Here is a 21,015-nt window from a genome sequence, read left to right on the forward strand (position 1 = left end):
CTAACGAGTGTGTTTAAATCAATGAAGAAAACAATTATTTACTTATAACAATACAAGAGCAAAAAAAAAACAAATTTGAACTCGAATACATACTACAATAATTTTCCAATAAAGTTTTATTACAATAAAAAAGTAGAACAATTTTTACAATAAAAAGGTAGAACAATTCTCAATTCCTTATAAACCTTTCTTTTGCGACCATTCATTCCAGCCTCCTTTATAATACCTGCAACTGAAATAGAAAAAGTATTGATAAAATACTTATTGTGATATTTTTAAACATATACTTCTTAAATCCAAGAGATTCAGCTTCGTTTAAAGCTTTTAATGCTCGATTTCCTGACTTGCAACTAAATACCAATAATGTATTATCATTCGGGGCTTCCCGTTGATATGTCCTTTCAAATTCATTTTTTGGTGAGGTTAGAGCACTTCTAAGGAGGGGCACTACAATATAATATGAAATATTATTTTCAAAATGTAGAAAACCGTAAAAATATTGTTAAATCCACCTTAGATCATACACTTTGAATTTCTGCTTAAAGTTAGATATTATTCATAATTAATACTTACAAGGTATATTAATGCTGTTTTCAATTAATCCAGTCTCTTTTATTTCTTTAACCTCCCTTACATCTATTATTAAAGCGTTTCTATCCTTTACCAGTCTTTCCATGTCGGAATAAGTAACAATTTTATTATCCATATCATAAAAATATGGCGTAGCCGTCAAATGGCAGCTAATGTATTTAAACGATGTAAATATAAGATGTTGTAAAAACGTACATACCAAATTCATGCTAGCGCAAATAATTTTTATTTCCAATAAGGTATAAATGGATACTTAAAAATTTCAAATGTTAGTTTTCGAAATATATTTTCAAGGGACGTTTTTCACATAATGTCCTATTCGGGATAGCCAATTCCGACAGGGGGCGCTCAAGATTTCAAAGATGGACGATAACTTCGGGAAAACAAATAATTTTGTCATTTGATCTCTAAGCTATAAAACGTTTAATATAAATCATTTACACGTGTGTTTTGCCAAAGTAAAAGTTGGAGTACGTTCTTCAAAGTTTATTTGTTTGTGATTCGAGTTTATACATACGGCAATTGACTCTCAAACCTGAATAAAAATAAAATTAAATGTTTGTTTTTTTACAGTATGTCTGAAACATCGAAAGTAAAATTTACATTGTCTCAATTATTTTTGTAGTTGCAAGGTGGACAGAGATCGTTAGTTGAGGGTGAGGCAGTTTTTGGAGCTGGCTACGTTATATTTTGTAAATTACGACTTACGTTTTCTACTAATAACTTCATGAGACCTTTGGAGCAATTTAGCTGATGGAACAGCATCTTTCTTCAGTCTTCTCAATTTAGTTTCAGGTGTTACTATAAAGTAAATTAAATATTAATATATTAAAATATAAATAATATTTTAATCAAAACTTACTTGAAAAGTAATAGTTCTCAGTAAAATGTAAACTTCACACAGTCATGTACTTGGTTATAGGTTTGCCAATTCGCAAAATGCATTGCCAAACTTTTATGTATGGAATTTTTTTTGTGAATTATAACAGGATGAACATTGAGGAACACTGCAATAGTTTTTTGAAGTCGAGGTCATTGTTAATTACAATATAAACCAGTCGCTAATATGTATACAAATTAATGACAATTTCAAGGTTTTCCCGAAGTGGATGCTTTTGAAATCTACCACCAGGCGTCGCCCACTTTGCGGTTCCTCGCGAATCAAACTAATCAAAGAGACACTTCAATGTACATACAATTTTGACATTAAAAGAACCAATGGTACCAAAACCACAGAATAAATAACAATCAGAATGCCCACGGTTCGTAGACTTACTACGGTTGCCTACTCCGACTGGGGTGGGGAGAGTTATATGCTTGACTCCAGCCATCGAGTTAGATTCTAACTCGATGACTCCAGCACATAATAAATAACAATCAGAATGCCCACTCTCAGATGCCGCCTTTGAAGTTTGTCAGCACGCGATCGCCATATTTTAGATGGAAACATAGACTCGAATTGAGAAATTTGTGACAAGCTACGACAGAAGTGTAATTTAAATTTTTAGAGATTAACAATTTAGTAAATTTGAAATAATTTAATCTATTCTTTAACTAAAAGTAGGAATAAAATAGTGCATATTATGTCTATGGTTGCCGTACATAAATTAAACCGGGTTAATTTTTCTATCCACACCAGATAAAACGTCACTGAACAGCACTGGTTCCGTTTAAAACATGGCTGATTCCGTCTGCGCGTACGAAATGCGCGTACTTACTTTTTCAAGCAGAGTGGGCATTCTTATTGTTTATTATTCTGTGACTCCAGAATGCCCACTCTCAGATGCCGCCTTTGAAATGTGTCAGCACGCGATCGCCATATTTTAAACTTAAACACAGACTCTGCTTGAAAAATTTGTGACAAGCTACGACAGAACCGCAATTTAAATTTTTAGAGTTTAATAATTACTAAATTTGAAATAATTTAATCTATTCTTCAACTAAAAGTACGACATAAAATATTGCATATTATGTCTATGGTTCCCGTAAATAAATTAAACCAGGTTAATATTTTTTTCCCTGAATTAAGCTGAATTTTGCAGAGAATATTAATTTTGGGACTCCAAAAAAGGTGCAAAAAAGTTTACCACTTTTACTCCCGTGTTTCCCCCTAAAAGCCCCCTCGAAGTGGGTAAAAACGCAAAAAAACGATTTACCAAGGAGCTGTACAACGTAGAAAAAAATATTTCAAATAAAAAATGTAGCTGAGATAATTTTAAACAAAAATTTGTAAGCATTTTTTGTGTAAAATGAACCGTTCTCTGAGAAATACCGCTTGAAGCGACATATTTTCGATTAAAATTCGATATCCTGTGATCCAAATGTCCTATCGACAAAAATTAAGAAGCGTTTTAAAGGAAAAAGTACAACTTTCGTATGCAGTTTTTGTATTTTGCCGAGAATAAACTCATGACAATATGACATGAAATTTCAATTTTGAGTTGTGGTAACAAATATGAGGCATTTGAAATATGAATAAAAAATGCAGAATTTAATGTTTTGCATTACAAACGATCACACGTCACGGGAAATATATCTAAGAAGACGGATTTGGATGCAGTTTATTGCAGAAGTTTTGAAAAACGTACTAGTGTATTTAAAAAAAAGTTTTAAATGTTTTAGATCGTTTGTTGTGTGAAAGTGTAAATCCAGCGTTTTTAAGCATATGTCAAATGCTTCACATTTGTTGCCAAAACTCAAAACTAAAATTTCATGCTATGAGTTTTAAAGGTTAGGCTCTAGTAATCGAAACTTCATAGTGGACAGTCAATGAAAGGGACAGATTATATTGATCTCGTAAGTATCATAAAAAATTGCAAAAATCGCGCCTCGTTAATTTATGTAACATCTGTATATGTATAAAATCTGAGTTTAGTTGCGGCAAAATACAAAAACTGCATACAAAATCTAAACTCTTTACCTTTAAAACGCATCTTGATTTTTGTCGATAGGTCACTTGAATACAACTGTCGAGCTGATACAACTTTTATTGAACATTGATTTCGCGCGCGTAACTGACATGCAAAATCGACGGTCGCTTCAAGCGTCGTTTCTAAGAGAACGGTTGTTCTACACAAAAAAATTCTTATAAACATTTTTGTTTAAAATTCTTTCAACGGAGGAGAAACAAACATTGTACATTGGATACTGCAAGGTCATCGAAAAGGTGTTCCCGAAGAAAAGAGGACTTGCAAATAAGTGTCAAGACTTTTTTGGATGATAAACCCCGACTAAATTCTTTCAAAAATAATCCTCCAGGAGACGGATCGTATGAGACATTTTGAAGAAACGTCCATTATTATGCAAAAGAGTACCTGCGGATACTACCGCAAGTTCTCGAGTTAGCGAGATAGACATTAGAAAATGGTTTCATGAGATTGAAGAATACTTAAGAGATGAAAAATATTTTAAAATTCTCAATTCGCCCGGTCGAGTTTTTAATTCCGATGAAACCTGCTTTCTGTCATACCCTAAAAACAAATGAGTATTAGCAACAAAAGATGCAAACAATGTTTATGAAGTTGATAATGCTCCAGCTAAGTCCAATTTGATTATTTTATTTACATTTTTAGCTGAAGGGCGGGTAACCGCCTGTAATTTTAATTAAGGCAATAAATGTTTTTATTTTTAAAAAGGAAAAGACAGTTAAGATTTGATTTCACGTACAGTGCGTCTATGTATCCGCTTATACGTATTTCGGCCTAATAGGCCTCATCAGAACGACTTTCACAGTCGCTCTGAACGTGAAAATAAATCTTTTCTGTCTTAGGAAGCAACAATAACATGGCTTCGTATAGACGCAATAGCGACATCTGATATTACAATCCGTAAACTAATTTTCGAAACCAATTTCAGAATTTTGCTTTAATCTGTGCCTTCTAAGAATTGCAAGGCAAAACAGACGTTGATAAAGATGTTATTAGAGACATGGGGAATCTAAAAATTGCATTCCATAACATATCTCCTCAACTAAGCAAAATTCTTAGCGAATTGGTTTTTAGTAGTCGTACAGAGTCGGGTCAGACAGAGTCGTATATATACGGTCGAATACTACGGGACCTGATAGAGGAAGATTATCAATCGTCTGAAGACGAAGAACAAGGAGGATTTAGATCAGGTCGTTCATGTACAGATAACATCTTCTGTCTTAAACAAATTATAGAAAAGAAAATTGTGACAAATAGAGAGTTACATATGACTTTTGTAGATCTTGAGAAGGCATATGACACAGTCCCGCTAAATAAACTATGGGAAGTCCTGGGCACATCAAACATACATCAAACATTGGTTAGTGCTCTCAAAGATCTATATTATGGTTCAAACTCCCAAATGAAATTCGGAAAACTCTTAGCTGAAAAATTTGCAGTTACTAAGGGTCTCAGACAAGAATGTTGTATCTCTCCGACTCTATTTAAGATTTATATCTCTGCAGCTCTGAAACAATGGAAAAGGAAAGTCAAAGGAATGGGTATACAATTGAACGATCAGGATTACATATATACTTTACAGTTTACAGATGATCAGGTGGTGATCTCAAATGACAAAGATGACATGGAATACATGCTTAGAAAACTAATTGAAGAATACCAGAAATGGGGATTAAATATCAATTTAGAAAAGACAAAATACCTCTCAATTGGAGCTGAACAACTCGATATCGATGACAATCAAAAAATAAATCCATGCAACGAATATAAATACCTGGGCGTCATCCTCGACCGTAGTGGAAAAGACGAACGAGAAATAGAACATCGAATTGTACAAGCACGAAGAGCTATAGCATGTTTGAACGGAGTTCTATGGAGTAAAGAAATATCAAAGAAAAGAAAATGGAACATCTATGAGACAATGGTTAAAACTAGCCTACTTTATGGAGCTAAGACATGGAGAATAACCGAAAAATATAAGAAAAAGGTCGAAGCCACGGAAATGGATGCCATCAGAAGATCGATGAGAATATCAAGAGCCGACAGAATACGGAATGAAGTGATAAAACAACAAATGGGTATAGAGGGCACTATAGTTGAGGATATTGAGAGAAAACAGCTCATATGGTATGGACATGTGAGCCGAATGGGGGACGAAAGATTGCCTAAAAAAACGATGATGTGGCAACCCCCAGAGAAGAGGAAACGAGGAAGACCACCACAGAGCTGGAACCTGGGAGTTAGGAAAGTGATTAGCGCTCGAAATCTGGACGAAGACCTAACTCAAGACAGAATACAGTGGCGTTTGGGAGTCGGACAACGTCGTAAGACAATGGTTAAAACTAGCCTACTTTATGGAGCTAAGACATGGAGAATAACCGAAAAATATAAGAAAAAGGTCGAAGCCACGGAAATGGATGCCATCAGAAGATCGATGAGAATATCAAGAGCCGACAGAATACGGAATGAAGTGATAAAACAACAAATGGGTATAGAGGGCACTATAGTTGAGGATATTGAGAGAAAACAGCTCATATGGTATGGGCATGTGAGCCGAATGGGGGACGAAAGATTGCCTAAAAAAACGATGATGTGGCAACCCCCAGAGAAGAGGAAACGAGGAAGACCACCACAGAGCTGGAACCTGGGAGTTAGGAAAGTGATTAGCGCTCGAAATCTGGACGAAGACCTAACTCAAGACAGAATACAGTGGCGTTTGGGAGTCGGACAACGTCGTAAGACGTTATAAAAAAACCGAATATATATATATATATATATATATATATATATATATATATATATATATATATATATATATATATATATATATATATATATATATATATAACAAAAAGAGAAATCAAACGATTTCTACTTAGCGAAACCGAATTCAAATCTTAACCACTGTGTTTCCTAAAATTTGCGAAACAAACAGCTGGATGAATTAATCGGCAAGGGAATCTAAAATTGCATTCCACAAGCCGTTCATCCTAGTCAAAATTCGTAGTGAATTCAGTTTCTCGTACTTCCAACGAAGTAAATAACAAAACAGAATGACGGTATTAGATTTTTGTTTTGATAAAGTGCAGCAACAACCGTTGATACGTATTTCGACCTCCTTAAGTCTCTTCAGAACGGTATAGCCACTGCTCTGAACCAAAACAAAAATCTTTCCCGTCCTAGACAATAGTTATTAAAATAACTATATACAGACGTAACTACGCCATCTAAAAACAAAAAGAGAAATCAAACGATTTCTACTTAGCGAAACCGAATTCAAATCTTAACCACTGTGTTTCCTAAAATTTGCGAAACAAACAGCTGGATGAATTAATCGGCAAGGGAATCTAAAATTGCATTCCACAAGCCGTTCATCCTAGTCAAAATTCGTAGTGAATTCAGTTTCTCGTACTTCCAACGAAGTAAATAACAAAACAGAATGACGGTATTAGATTTTTGTTTTGATAAAGTGCAGCAACAACCGTTGATACGTATTTCGACCTCCTTAAGTCTCTTCAGAACGGTATAGCCACTGCTCTGAACCAAAACAAAAATCTTTCCCGTCCTAGACAAACGATTTCTACTTAGCGAAACCGAATTCAAATCTTAACCACTGTGTTTCCTAAAATTTGCGAAACAAACAGCTGGATGAATTAATCGGCAAGGGAATCTAAAATTGCATTCCACAAGCCGTTCATCCTAGTCAAAATTCGTAGTGAATTCAGTTTCTCGTACTTCCAACGAAGTAAATAACAAAACAGAATGACGGTATTAGATTTTTGTTTTGATAAAGTGCAGCAACAACCGTTGATACGTATTTCGACCTCCTTAAGTCTCTTCAGAACGGTATAGCCACTGCTCTGAACCAAAACAAAAATCTTTCCCGTCCTAGACAATAGTTATTAAAATAACTATATACAGACGTAACTACGCCATCTAAAAACAAAAAGAGAAATCAAACGATTTCTACTTAGCGAAACCGAATTCAAATCTTAACCACTGTTTATGTGGTTAAGTTTAATACCGTCATTCTGTTTTGTTATTTACTTCGTTGGAAGTACGAGAAACTGAATTCACTACGAATTTTGACTAGGATGAACGGCTTGTGGAATGCAATTTTAGATTCCCTTGCCGATTAATTCATCCAGCTGTTTGTTTCGCAAATTTTAGGAAACACAGTGGTTAAGATTTGAATTCGGTTTCGCTAAGTAGAAATCGTTTGTCTAGGACGGGAAAGATTTTTGTTTTGGTTCAGAGCAGTGGCTATACCGTTCTGAAGAGACTTAAGGAGGTCGAAATACGTATCAACGGTTGTTGCTGCACTTTATCAAAACAAAAATCTAATACCGTCATTCTGTTTTGTTATTTACTTCGTTGGAAGCACGAGAAACTGAATTCACTACGAATTTTGACTAGGATGAACGGCTTGTGGAATGCAATTTTAGATTCCCTTGCCGATTAATTCATCCAGCTGTTTGTTTCGCAAATTTTAGGAAACACAGTGGTTAAGATTTGAATTCGGTTTCGCTAAGTAGAAATCGTTTGATTTCTCTTTTTGTTTTTAGATGGCGTAGTTACGTCTGTATATAGTTATTTTAATAACTATTGTCTAGGACGGGAAAGATTTTTGTTTTGGTTCAGAGCAGTGGCTATACCGTTCTGAAGAGACTTAAGGAGGTCGAAATACGTATCAACGGTTGTTGCTGCACTTTATCAAAACAAAAATCTAATACCGTCATTCTGTGATATATATATATATATATATATATATATATATATATATATATATATATATATATATATATATATATATATATATATATATATATATATATATATATATATACAGAGTAAATCGGAATAAAAAGCAAAATACAGTTAAGATTTTATTTCACGTACAGTGCGTCTGTGTATCCGCTTATACGTATTTCGGCCCAAAAGGCCTGTTTTTATTTTTATTTTTTATTTTATACTACATTATTAGGACAGCTCTCCTCACAGGGGCGGAGGTACTACTATACTATACTAAGATAAAAAAAATTATATTTAGAAAGTCAACAAAATTAATGACTTACAATACTACATTTAAGATACATAACTACATTTAAGATACAATACTACATTTAGATTACAATAGATGCTCAAAATGCCCTCCATTGTTATCAATGCACAAGTAATATCTTCGTCTCAAAGTTTCTAATGCGTCAGATATTGTGTTATTATGACCATTTAAATTTTCAATTTCCGCGCGAACTTTTGCCGTGATAGTGTTAATATTTGTATTTGAATCCAAATACACTTTTTCTTAAAAAAAAAACCCATAAAAAGCTATCACATGGTGTTAAGTCGGGACTATTTGGTGGCCATGTAATGATACCCTTATTGCCGATCCACACATTAAATTGATTATTTAAATGTTCTTGAACGGCTACGACATTATGTGGCGGTGCTCCATCTTGTTGCCATATCATACTATTTAATTGATTTTGTGTATAATTTTGATTTAATAACTCATCCACTTCTGTAATGACTGTGTACACATATGATTCTCCAGTTAATTTATAATCATAAACCAATGGTCCAACTATTTTGTTTTGAAATATTCCGCACCACACATTTATTGATTTTCTTTTTCTGTTATTTTTCTGTTCCCACGAATACCTATTTCTTCTATTAAAAATGCCTAAAGTTGAAAAATTTGATTCATCTGTCCATAAAATGTTATAAAAATAATTAGGATCATTGTTCAAATTTGTAAGCATGTCTTAACAGAACTGTAAACGCTTTCTCTTATGAACATATGATAATTATATAAAAATGTATTTGCAGAAGAAGTCTGTCGATCTGGATAAATCAGCCTATATTCTCTTCTTGTCGCTTGCTTGTTTTTATTATTTTTTACATAAATTGAGAATATATTGTTACGATAAATATCATGGCCTAAAATAACCGTAAATATATTATGACTAATTCTGTTTTGTTGTAGAAATTTCGGCGAAGGATCTAGACCCAAATTATGATGAATCATCCGACTAGAGGTGTCCAGGTAGGCCGATAAGATCGGTCTGAGCTTCTGGTTAGTTCGATGGGAGATCGCCGCCGTTCTCGAATAACAAGATTTCATATATAATAACGGAACTTTAATTGAAGAGGGTCAGTTAATTTTGAAGACGCGCTCGCGATTTTAATTGTTACGTTCGCCTATATAAATTATGTATTATTCGTTAAATAAATTGATATAAGTTATCGTGCTTTTTAATAAATTAAAATAAGAACCTTTTAATAAAGACATTATAAATTAAATAAAGACATAGCAGTTAAATAAATTCACTACAATATCTACTTTTCCATCTACAGTATAACCCATTTCGGTATGAGGACTGACAGTTTATAAGAAATTAATTGTTTCATTTTGAAATGTCAGTTGTATAGCCACCTATGGTTACCCTTTTGTAGTACCATATGCCATTATAGAACAAAACTAATGCTACACAATGTTATCAACTGAAGATATACGAGTATATGAGGTTATTTATGTACATACAGTTAAATGTAAATTTAAATTATAAGCACACTAACATAAATCCCACTCTTTTGTATCCATTCCAGGGGTCCCCTCCCTATGTATAATAATATGTGTTGTTCATTAAATATAAGATAATATTAGATACGCATTAAGTGAAAATTAATACTTAACTGAAGCATTTTCCTTATAACTTTCACACATTTGTTCTGGCTAATTGGCTTAGTTCCAGTGCCATAAAACAAAACACACACACACACACACACAATGTTATATATTGGTAATCAGGAAATGCGGGGCTACTCAATTGAAATATTGAAGATACATTTTATTGGGCACTCTCTGTATACAAAATTTGGTATGTTGCTACATTGTTGGTTGGTACAGATAAAATAATACAACTTTTATTTGAAACTTTTTTTTGTATTCCCGAAATTAAGGAAAATAAGTGGGGGTCAAAATATAATGAGAAACCCGGTACATAAAAAAATGCCAGAGTATGAAAACTCCAGTGACCACATTAACTCCATCACTAACTATCAGGGACAGCGTTATGATAATGCACTTAATATATCAGGCAATTATAAGGGACTCCAATCCAGAATAAAACAACATATTTTTCTGTCCATTTCACACCATGCGCAAATCATTCAATAAATTTAATTGGCAACGCTGCTGCCGAAATTTTTATGGAAAATTAAAATTTGCACCTTTTTCAATATTGTTCAAGAATTTTACGATTTTTTTTTAGTTCTACACAAATGTGGAATACATTACAAAAATTTTGTAGGTTTAAACTCTTGAGTATTACCAGGTGGTCTGCTCGTTCCGATACTGTTGTTTAAATTTGAATATGGTTGTATAAATTAATCAATACATTTGTCCTCCCTGTATTCCTACGATCCCTATAAGTACCGCCATCGGGCTCGTGGAATGCGTCCCTTTGAGGAGAAGAGCAACAGTCGTTGAAAAGAAAAGACGCAACCCGGCAAGTGAACCCATACACGCATATTGAATTGATTTCGTTCGTTGTTTCGTAGTGCAAACCCTGGTAATTAGACCCAGCGGTAAGTTTTTACCTAGTTTTACCTAAACCTATAAATTGTCTTTGATTGTTTATTGCAACCATTTAAATTTTAATAATTATTTGCACCAATGAGGAAAAGTCCATTTTTCTCGCCAGAGTTATCGAAGGAATAGTTCTGTTAATTAAGTACTATTAATTTGTAATAGTACATTTGTTTGTTAATACCCCACATTGGCCTATCTAGCCGGATTTGAACTCATTTGTTGAAAAAATATTTTGTTATATTTAAATTTGAATGGTTGGTTTCGTCTCGTCGTATTTTTTATCGTTTTGAGGGTGCTTATCTTAAGTTTGCGTCTCTTGTCGTGGCTCGAGAATAATTTATGACCTTTTTGTAAAGTCGACCATATGGGACTTTTTAGAAGGGAATTATCGTCGTTTTAATAAAGTATCGAATTACAAATCGGTAATTTCGGGGTTTTAGACCACATTTTTGTACACTTTCGTTTGTGTAATATTATTGGAATTTGTTAAAAATTTAAAATGGAAAAACTTGAAGAAAAGAATAGGAAGCTCAAATTTTTAAGAAAAACTGCTTTAAATGATATTCAGTTAATTTTCGATTTAGGTTTTAAGGCCCTTTCAGACGTTTCTATTCGGCCTTTATTTAAAATTAGACTAGAGGATTTAGATTCGATTCGCGAAGAGTTCTTAAAACATCACACTAATATTATTAGTAATATTCTTTCTGTACCAGACGCGGATACGAGGGTTGAAGAAAATGTTCGGGAATTATTTTTGGAACAATTTTATAAAATAAAACTATTTAGTGCGGAATTATCTGAGCCACAATTTGAAACTCCAGAACCGTTTAGATCAGTAGTAGTTCCACAATCAAATATTCGCTTGCCTAAAATAGAGCTGCCTAAATTTAAGGGTGATTTTAAGGAGTTTAGTTCGTTTTTAGACTTATATAATTCGGTTGTACATAATAACGCAGGCCTAGCAGACGTAGAAAAGTTTAAGTATTTAAAAGGATGTTTAGAAGGGACTCCACTTAGTTTGATTCGTAATTTGTCAATAAATAGCGATAATTATCAAATTGCTTACGATCTAATTGTTAAACGCTACACAAATGTTCGTCGTTGTGCGACCGCGCATTGGGATGCGATCTTGGGCGTACAGAAAATATCGGTAGTTAATTCGAAAAATCTGGCTAAATTAGTAGATACGTTTTTAGAAAATTTAGCCGCATTGAAAACATTAGGTCTTCCGACAGAACATTGGGATTTTATTATGTTTAATTTACTTTTGTCGAAATTAGACGCGGATTCAGTAAAGTTATTTGAGTTAGAAAATAAATCGAATAAAATCCCGTCATTTCAAATATTGGTAGAGTTTATTGAAACTCAGTACATTGCTTACGATAATTTGAATAGTAGCTTAAGTGAATCTAAGAAATCGTCGAGGGCTCCAACTTATACGGAGCCAAAGTGTAATTATAAACATTCCAATGAGTCAAGGCATAATAGTAGTTCGTCCTTTGTTACAAATTCGTCGTCAATATGTTGTGCTTTATGTAAACAAAGTCATTTTCTTAACCATTGCTCGTTGTTTTTGAAAAAATCTCCAAAAGAAAGATACCAATTTTGTAAAGAATCTTCCTCGTGTTTTAGGTGTCTTAATCAGGCTAATCATTCTGTCAAGTCGTGTCCAAAGGCCTTTAAATGTAGTAAATGTAATAGTCACCTTCATAATAGTTTGTTGCATTTTGATAGAAATCGTTCCAATAGTCAGTCGTCCATAGAAAATACTAATAATCCAGGGGCATCGGGAGTCGAACAAAATTCGCCTGAAATATCACATTGTGCTGCTAGTTTTATAGGGAAGAAAAACGAGATAAAAAAGGAAATTTTGCTCGGTACCGTTTTAGTTCACGCGATTGATAGTAAGGGGTGTACACAGCCCTTGAGATGTCTGCTAGATTCAGGTTCAATGAGTTCGTTCATTAGTCGTAAAGCTGCCAGTAGATTAGGTTGGCCTAAAACTCCTTGTTCATTTGAAGTTAACGGACTCAATTCGATGCAAACGAAACTGAATCAAGGTCAAATAAGTTTTTCTATCCAACCTCGTCATCAGGAGTCACCGGTGTTTCACTTGGAGGCTATTATTACAGATCGGGTTTGCTCGGATTTGCCGAGCACCAAAATTGACATATCGACGTGGAATTATATTAAAAATTTGAAGTTAGCCGATCCCGAATTTAACTGTAGTCAATCTATAGATTTGTTAATTGGTTGTAGCATATTTTCGAAGGTGTTGTTAGAAGGTAAAATTGAAGGTAAAGCGGGACAACCAGATGCCCTAAATACCGTTTTTGGTTATATTTTGTTAGGACCTACTAGCACACCTAACCTTTCGTCGACTTCGCTTGTTTGTCTTTCAAATATTGAAGACCCACTAAATTCTTCGTTAACGAAATTTTGGGAACTGGAAAACGTACCGGAAAAGTCAGTTTCAGAACCAGAAGACGTTCTGTGTGAGAACATTTATCTGGAAACGCATAATCGGGACGTCTCGGGTAAATATGTTGTATCTTTGCCTTTTCGTGAATCGCCGCCTTGTTTGCAAGATAGCTATGATATTGCTTTAAATAGATTGCTATCATTAGAACGACGCTTATCTCGTCAACCAAGTTTGAAAAAAGAATATTCTTTTCATATGCAGGAGTATCTTGATTTAGGTCATATGCAGTTAGTCTCTAATGCCGAAAAGAAAAGGGGAAAGTATTATATTCCACATCATTGCGTTGTGAAACCAGATAGTGTTTCAAGTAAAATTCGAGTTGTATATAATGCGTCTCAGAAAAGTCCCAGTCGCGGTAAATCTTTAAACGACTATTTACTGGTCGGTCCTAAGCTGCAACAGAACATAGTCTCGCTGTTGTTGAATTTTAGACTTAATCGTTTTGCGCTGTGTGCGGACATTCGTCAGATGTATCGTAATATTTTAGTCGCTCCTGAACACACGGATTATCAACGCGTGTTATGGAGATTTTCTAGCGCTGAGGAAATTCAGGAATATCGTTTATTAACTGTTACTTTTGGAATAGTATCTTCGCCGTATCTCGCTTTAAGAACTCTCCAACAATTAGCATTAGACGAAGGCTCTCGTTTTCCTAACGCCGTCTCGCTTATTCGTCACGCTTCGTATATTGATGATTTTGTTTTTGGTGCTTCGACTCTCGAAGAAGCACAAACTTTAGTTGACGAATTAGTCGCTTTGTTAAAGTTAGGAGGCTTTGAATTACGGAAATGGTGTTCGAATGAATCCAAATTGTTGTCGCAATTTCCTGAATCCCATATTAATCCTCACTCCATTAATTTTGATCCAGAAGCAAATGGTCCTTCATTAAAAATCCTTGGTTTGAAGTGGATTGCACAGTCCGACGTCTTTCAATTTTCAGTCAAATTGCAAGATGTCCCTTGTACTAAAAGATCGTTTTTGTCCGAATTAGCTCGAATTTATGATCCTTGTGATTACTTAACACCTATTACCTTTTTCATTAAACATTTAATCCAACAACTTTGGGCAACCGGTCTTAAATGGGATGATCGTCCTCCTTCGGAAATAATTCGGGTATGGGAACAATATAAGAGCGAACTATCTCTTATTTCACAGTTCAAAATTCCTCGTTTTTTGAATATTTCCTCATGTCCCATCTTAGAGCTTCATGGATTTGCCGATGCTAGTGAAAAGGGATATGCTTGTGTCGTTTATATTCGTAGTATTGATACTCGTAACCTAGTTCAAGTTAATTTACTGTGTGCCAAATCGAAAGTAGCTCCTATAAAACAGATTACTATACCTCGATTAGAATTGTTAGCTGCTGTTCATTTGGTAAAACTTATGTCGTTTGTGTTAGAGTCGTGGAAGCATATAATATTTCAAAATGTGTATGCTTGGTTAGATTCTCAAATCGTATTGCACTAGATTAAAAGCTCCCACTCGAGATTCAAAACTTTCGTCGCAAATCGCATTTCGTATATCCAGTCCCATAGTCAAAATTATTCTTGGCATTATATCGAATCTCGAAATAATGCAGCCGATGCGCCTTCGCGAGGCATGCTACCGGCCGCTTTTCTATCAAAATTAGACTGGTTAACAGGTCCTTCGTTTTTGTATAATATTCCATTAATTTTTCCAGGGGTTCCTCCCTCATTGCCGGAAAAATCCTCTTTGGAAGAGATAAAGAAAGCTTTAGTGTTTGTTTCCACTCGTGAGGAACATTTTCTGTCTTGTTTGCTGAAAAATAAATCGTCTTTTACCTCGATCCAAAGAATTTTGGCTTTTATGTTGCGATTCGCGCACAACTCTCGTTATAAAAGGTCGAAACGGTCAGGACCCTTGACTTTCGTAGAATTAGAAGACTCGTTGATTATTGTTGTCAAATTTACACAAGAAAAGTATTTTGAAGAACATCTTCAATCAAATTCTTTTCCAAAACCATTTCGTAAGCTGGGAGTATTTTTAGATGATAGTACTCAGTGTTTAAGAGTAGGTGGTCGTCTATCGCAGTCTTCGTTATCGTATGAAGCAAAACACCCGTTTTTGTTACCAAAGAAATCACGCCTTACTACTCTTCTAGTTCGTCATTATCATGAGAAGTATTTACATGCTGGATTTAAGAGTACTCAGTTTTTGGTTAGTCAAAGGTTTTGGATAATGTCTTCTAAACAAGCCGTTAATTTGGTATTGTCCAAATGTATTAGATGTTGGAAACAATTTCCTACAAACTTACAACCCCCTATGGGTAATTTGCCTAGATTTCGTCTCGGTGCCATTAAACCCTTTTCGATTTGTGGGTTAGATTATGGTGGACCGTTTTCGATAACCATGTCTCGTTACAGGGGAGTTAGAACTCAAAAGGCCTGTTTGTGTCTATTTGTATGTTGCGGTACTAAGGCTTTAAATCTTGAATTAGCTAGTGATTTGACCGCGGAAGCTTTTTTGGCCGCTTTACAACGTTTTTATTAATTTTGTTTTGTTCGACTTTTGTCAATATAACCGCGACGAAACCACCATTTTAATTTTAATTTTTTTATTGTAGTTTAAGTTTTGAATATTTGTGTAAGATTTGTATAGGAATTGTTTGTATTAATTATCGTTTTAGTTGTTTAAGTAATTATAGTATTTGGAATTCGTTTTGTTTTTTAAAGACCTTATGGCCTTTAAAGGGGGGAGAATGTTTAAATTTGAATATGGTTGTATAAATTAATCAATACATTTGTCCTCCCTGTATTCCTACGATCCCTATAAGTACCGCCATCGGGCTCGTGGAATGCGTCCCTTTGAGGAGAAGAGCAACAGTCGTTGAAAAGAAAAGACGCAACCCGGCAAGTGAACCCATACACGCATATTGAATTGATTTCGTTCGTTGTTTCGTAGTGCAAACCCTGGTAATTAGACCCAGCGGTAAGTTTTTACCTAGTTTTACCTAAACCTATAAATTGTCTTTGATTGTTTATTGCAACCATTTAAATTTTAATAATTATTTGCACCAATGAGGAAAAGTCCATTTTTCTCGCCAGAGTTATCGAAGGAATAGTTCTGTTAATTAAGTACTATTAATTTGTAATAGTACATTTGTTTGTTAATACCCCACAACTGTAAAATCTTAATCTGTAAAATTATGAAGAAATTAAACATTATTTACGTCATTTTTCCTCAAACAAAGATGAAAAACCATTAAGAAGTTCCCAAGCTGCCGGTTTACATAAAAAACTTAATACATTTGAGTATGTACTGTTACTTATTATATGGAAAACGATTTTAGAGAAAATAATTGCTTCAAACAAGAGTCCTCACCAAAAAGACGAATACCTAAATACAGCCCTCTTAATATATATGATTTATTGAGTAAAATTTTTACATTTTAAAGCTGTAATTTTTGTCGTATTCTTTACTGATCGCGTAAAGATCTTAGGGATATAAAACTATTAACAATAAATCCAAAACAATTTTTCATGATAGTAATGTTAGTGACTCTTCAATAGAGGAATTAAAATGATATGAACAAGATTTAAACCTAGCAGAACTGAAAAATGAAGTATTACAATTTAAGACGTTTATAAGTAAAGAAAATATTATTTAGCCTGTATCTATGTAGTCATTTATTCAGGAAAATAATATTATTGCAACCATCCCAAATTTAAACAAAATTCTTATAATTTATTTCACCCTTTCAATAAGCAGTGAAAGATCATTCTCAGTAATGGCCAAAATAAAAAAAAATTTAAGATTACATTAGACCAACAAAAATTAAATAGTTCATCATTACTTTATATGTATATGTAGAAAGAGTTATTAAATAACTCTATTAATAATGACAAACTAATTGACAAGTTTTCAGAATTCAAAGTGTGAAAAACGACAATATAACTAATCAATCTGGATATATGTATTTGTTTAAGTATTATTGTTTGTTTTAATAAAATATATTTATTTAATTTTTGTACATGTATATTATTTTTTTCTTTTTTTTTAATCCGATAATTAAATAGAACTACATACTATATGCTTTGAAACCAAACTACCAAACGCAAAGTATGTGTCATGACTGAAAAATAGGCCCGGAATTACAATGTTGTCTAGGGCCGGCTTTAGGCTTAGTCCGCCACTGTCTCTTCGCAATAATAGCAATAAATGGAGAATTTCGAAATCTATTATGATGATCCAAATGACCAATTTGAAAACTCTATATTCTAAAATATATATTTTGTAAAAGGGAAAGGTTTTCATAAAAAATAAATAATTACAATATGTGAATAATTAAGAATATAATAATTCAAAAAAGAAGATACCTATGATAATGTTTAATCAGTATGTTTATCGTACACGAGAGGTCAGTAGCAGGTCATAATTGAGTAAATCCTTATGTTTAATTTAGATTCATTTTACCACAGAATACTCCATCCCAACGAGTATTCTGTGATTTTACAATAGAATCGTGTGAATCGTTTAAAAAAAAACGAAAAGGCTAATACAATAAAACAATTGGTTATATAATTTATTAAGGTCATTTTTTTGAAATAAATAGTAATTTTTACCTGCCATCTTTACACAAAAATTTGTGATCATTTTAATTCTCGGTTGAAGAAACCTTCAGTTGAGTTAAACTAGTATATTTAATTTCTATAAGAAGTCAGCAGAAGTTAACGATTCCTTAAATGTCATTACATCATTGTTTGTGTTTAGGTTAGTTCATTTTTAATAAAACATATCTGGGGTATTAAATTATGTATTATAGTAGAAAGTGTAGATTATAATTTTGATAGGTAGAAGGTACTCTAGTCACACTTTTGATATCAGTCTATAACAACCTGTTCCTTTCTGTGATAAATTAATGTATTAAGTGTACCGTCATTTTAAGTGAAAAATCAACCAGTGTTTCGTGAAGGTTAAAACAGGTAAAACATAACATATGTATACATTCATCAGTCTGTGAAGGTAGTGATAGATTCGTGTTGGCAATATGTTTAGGGAACCATAAAAAATTATTTTAAGCGAGATATAGTACAGAAAATCGGAATTTCTAATATTATGGAGAGTACTACTAGTGTTGTCAGTACCCCGCAGTGGAAAAAAGATTTAATTGCCAGACTGAGAAATCAAAATCAAAATAAAGCATCGTTTGGCAACAGCAGCAAAGATCATCACTCTACCCCCCATCACTCTTCGGCTCATCGAACGGTACATCAACCTATCCTAACCTCCAAGAGTGAATCAGTAGCGTCTGAAATTTCGCCGCGGTCGAGTGGTACTGATGCATCGGAACAACCGTGTAATGTGAGTCCGAAAATGGTGCAAGAACGAGTTTGGGTCGACAACAAGCCCGACCATTTCGCCGAAATGGTAGCTAATAATGGGTATCACAAGGAGAGCGACTCCGATTCGTCGGAAGAATTGCATTACGGTCCCGGTATAGTGAAAAAATTAAAAAATAAATACCTTAGTTTAGCCCTCCGGGAAAGCAATCATCGTCCTTCAATACTGAGAAAAGCCACATCATTAGAAAATCTACTGGATGATGATGAACCGGAAACTAAACATTCCTCAGATAAGTATGAATCACGATTTAATGGTGTTAGTGCCACTAGAAATGTACCCAATCGTTATAGAAATTCCAACCGGCATCATGAGATGAAAAGGGCCAGGTCTGTAGAAACTATTTCACGTTTAGACAATCAAACAAATAATGTGGTTTCAAATCGACAATCTTTACATGAAGAAACGCTTATCGCGGTTCAAAAGGAAGGAAATGACTACCCATACAGGAAAATACCAGATAACACTGATATCAAATCAGAAAATAAATTCAGTCAGAGAATAAACAGACCTAAAAGATTGCAACCTATAATGAGTGAAAAAGAAAAACCTCCTGTAGATTTTGTGAAACAAGCAAAAATGATTTTTGAAAGAAGACCTGAACAACGTACTAGAGCACCTCCTCAAACTGGTGATGTAGCTGCTAAAGTTGATAGTTTTAATAATATAATTGTGAAAGCAAAAGTAGAAGCAAAAGCAACAAGAAAACCTCAAGTGAAGGCTCCCAAACCAGCACCTAATGACAAAAAAGTGATTGCACCACGTTCTCCAACAAAAACAGTGACTAAATCAGACGAAAAACAGCAGGTGAAACATTTAGAGCTCAACAAAGTGCCCAAAACTGATTTATCATTGCTCAGTCCAATTCCGGATATATCAAGAATAATTCCTACTGAAACAGAACGAGGTAAACCATCTTCAAATTTATCAGAAACTCCAGACCTAATACTTACATCTAGTCCTTTATCTTCAATACCTCCACCAATATTTAAAAAACCTGAAAAATTAAATAATGAAGAACATCACAGCCCTAAGAGGGTTTTAAGTCCATTAGTAAGTCCCAGCAGAGTAAAACCAACCAGTCCATTAATTAGCCCAAGTTACAGCTGGTCACCAAGCTCAAACATGAGTCCTACACAATTTAGACCTACCACGTTAAATTATGATGATGATTCTGATTCATCTGGCTACAAAAAAGTATCTCCTACAAGTATTAATAATATTTCTAAAGATAGTGGTACATCTGTTTACAATTTTGTTAATAAAGAAGTAAGTCAGAATCACCTTCCTCTCAACAAAAATGTTTCTGAAACAAAAGTTCCCCCTTCGGAGCCTCTCAGGATCGAAGTGAATGGTCATACAGACTCAAAAATTGACACAGGAGCTAAACTTTTACAAACTCAGAGACCACGTTCTCCGCCAAAGTTTACCCCACCACCCCCACCTGTCAATGTTGTCCCTGAGAAAAAAATTGAAAAAAACTTAACTGTAACAGAAATTGAGAAAAATTCGATCAATACTGCAAAGAACAAGTCTAGTGGTAGTGATAAAGGGAGTGTTGAAGTTGTAAATAAAAATGTAGTGCCAAAAAAACTGAGAGCCAAAGAACCAGTTTCAAATACTGCCATTTTTGATTTTACAAAAAAGAACAGGGATGTACCAGACTACATATCTAATGATAAATCAAGGACTCCTAGCAGACCAGAATTGCCCAAGGTGAGTTATTTTTTTATTACTAGTTTTTTATGAGTAGTTGCAGGGTCATAATTAACTCAATACAAGAATTATATAACCAGTTTTTTGGTAGTCATTTACAAAAGTGGTTTTACTAATAACTTGACATTTAATTTTTTCCAATAATATTTAAAAAATGGTTAAAGATTTTATTAGTTATTGGTTGTTTTTCATATAGTTAATTGGCAGTGCCATAATTAAATTGCATAAGTAATATACAGCAATAGAAAACTAAAAGTTTTTTAGAATATCTGGTTATTTTACCAAAATAAAAAACTAGATATTGTTTAAGCAGTACCATACTGATAATTCTTCTTAAAGTGTCC

General features: G+C 33.8%; 2 protein-coding genes across 2 annotated transcripts in view; one reads left to right on the forward strand and one right to left on the reverse strand.

Annotated features, from left to right (window-relative positions):
- Positions 1 to 98: 98 nt before the first annotated feature.
- On the reverse strand, positions 99 to 1,128 carry LOC140438260 (rhodanese domain-containing protein CG4456-like). The gene is made up of 3 exons (XM_072527954.1): positions 574 to 1,128; positions 288 to 447; positions 99 to 232 (listed from the first exon to the last, which is right to left on the reverse strand). Exons 1-3 carry the CDS (start codon positions 797 to 799, stop codon positions 178 to 180), a joined length of 441 nt encoding a protein of 146 aa, XP_072384055.1. The 5' UTR covers positions 800 to 1,128; the 3' UTR covers positions 99 to 177.
- Positions 1,129 to 18,303: 17,175 nt separating this feature from the next.
- LOC140439603 (uncharacterized) overlaps positions 18,304 to 21,015 on the forward strand; it is a 136,913-nt gene continuing 134,201 nt past the window's right edge. The window contains exon 1 of the mRNA XM_072529620.1: positions 18,304 to 20,671. Coding sequence (XP_072385721.1) covers positions 18,671 to 20,671 — 2,001 coding nt within the window. The 5' untranslated portion in view covers positions 18,304 to 18,670. The remainder of the gene's footprint in view (positions 20,672 to 21,015) is intronic.

The sequence above is a fragment of the Diabrotica undecimpunctata genome, chromosome 4, assembly GCF_040954645.1.
Source record: "Diabrotica undecimpunctata isolate CICGRU chromosome 4, icDiaUnde3, whole genome shotgun sequence".
In the NCBI taxonomy this organism is placed as follows: Eukaryota; Metazoa; Arthropoda; class Insecta; order Coleoptera; family Chrysomelidae; genus Diabrotica; species Diabrotica undecimpunctata.

What these genes read in the sequence shown, in the direction of transcription:
- LOC140438260 (XM_072527954.1), bottom strand. Translation starts at nt 799, where the DNA reads ATGAATTTGGTATGTACGTTTTTACAACATCTTATATTTACATCGTTT. An exon ending in AAACAGCATTAATATACCTT is followed by an intron (nt 448 to 573) that starts GTAAGTATTAAT and finishes ATTATATTGTAG; the next exon opens with TGCCCCTCCTTAGAAGTGCT. An exon ending in GAATCTCTTGGATTTAAGAA is followed by an intron (nt 233 to 287) that starts GTATATGTTTAA and finishes TTTCTATTTCAG; the next exon opens with TTGCAGGTATTATAAAGGAG.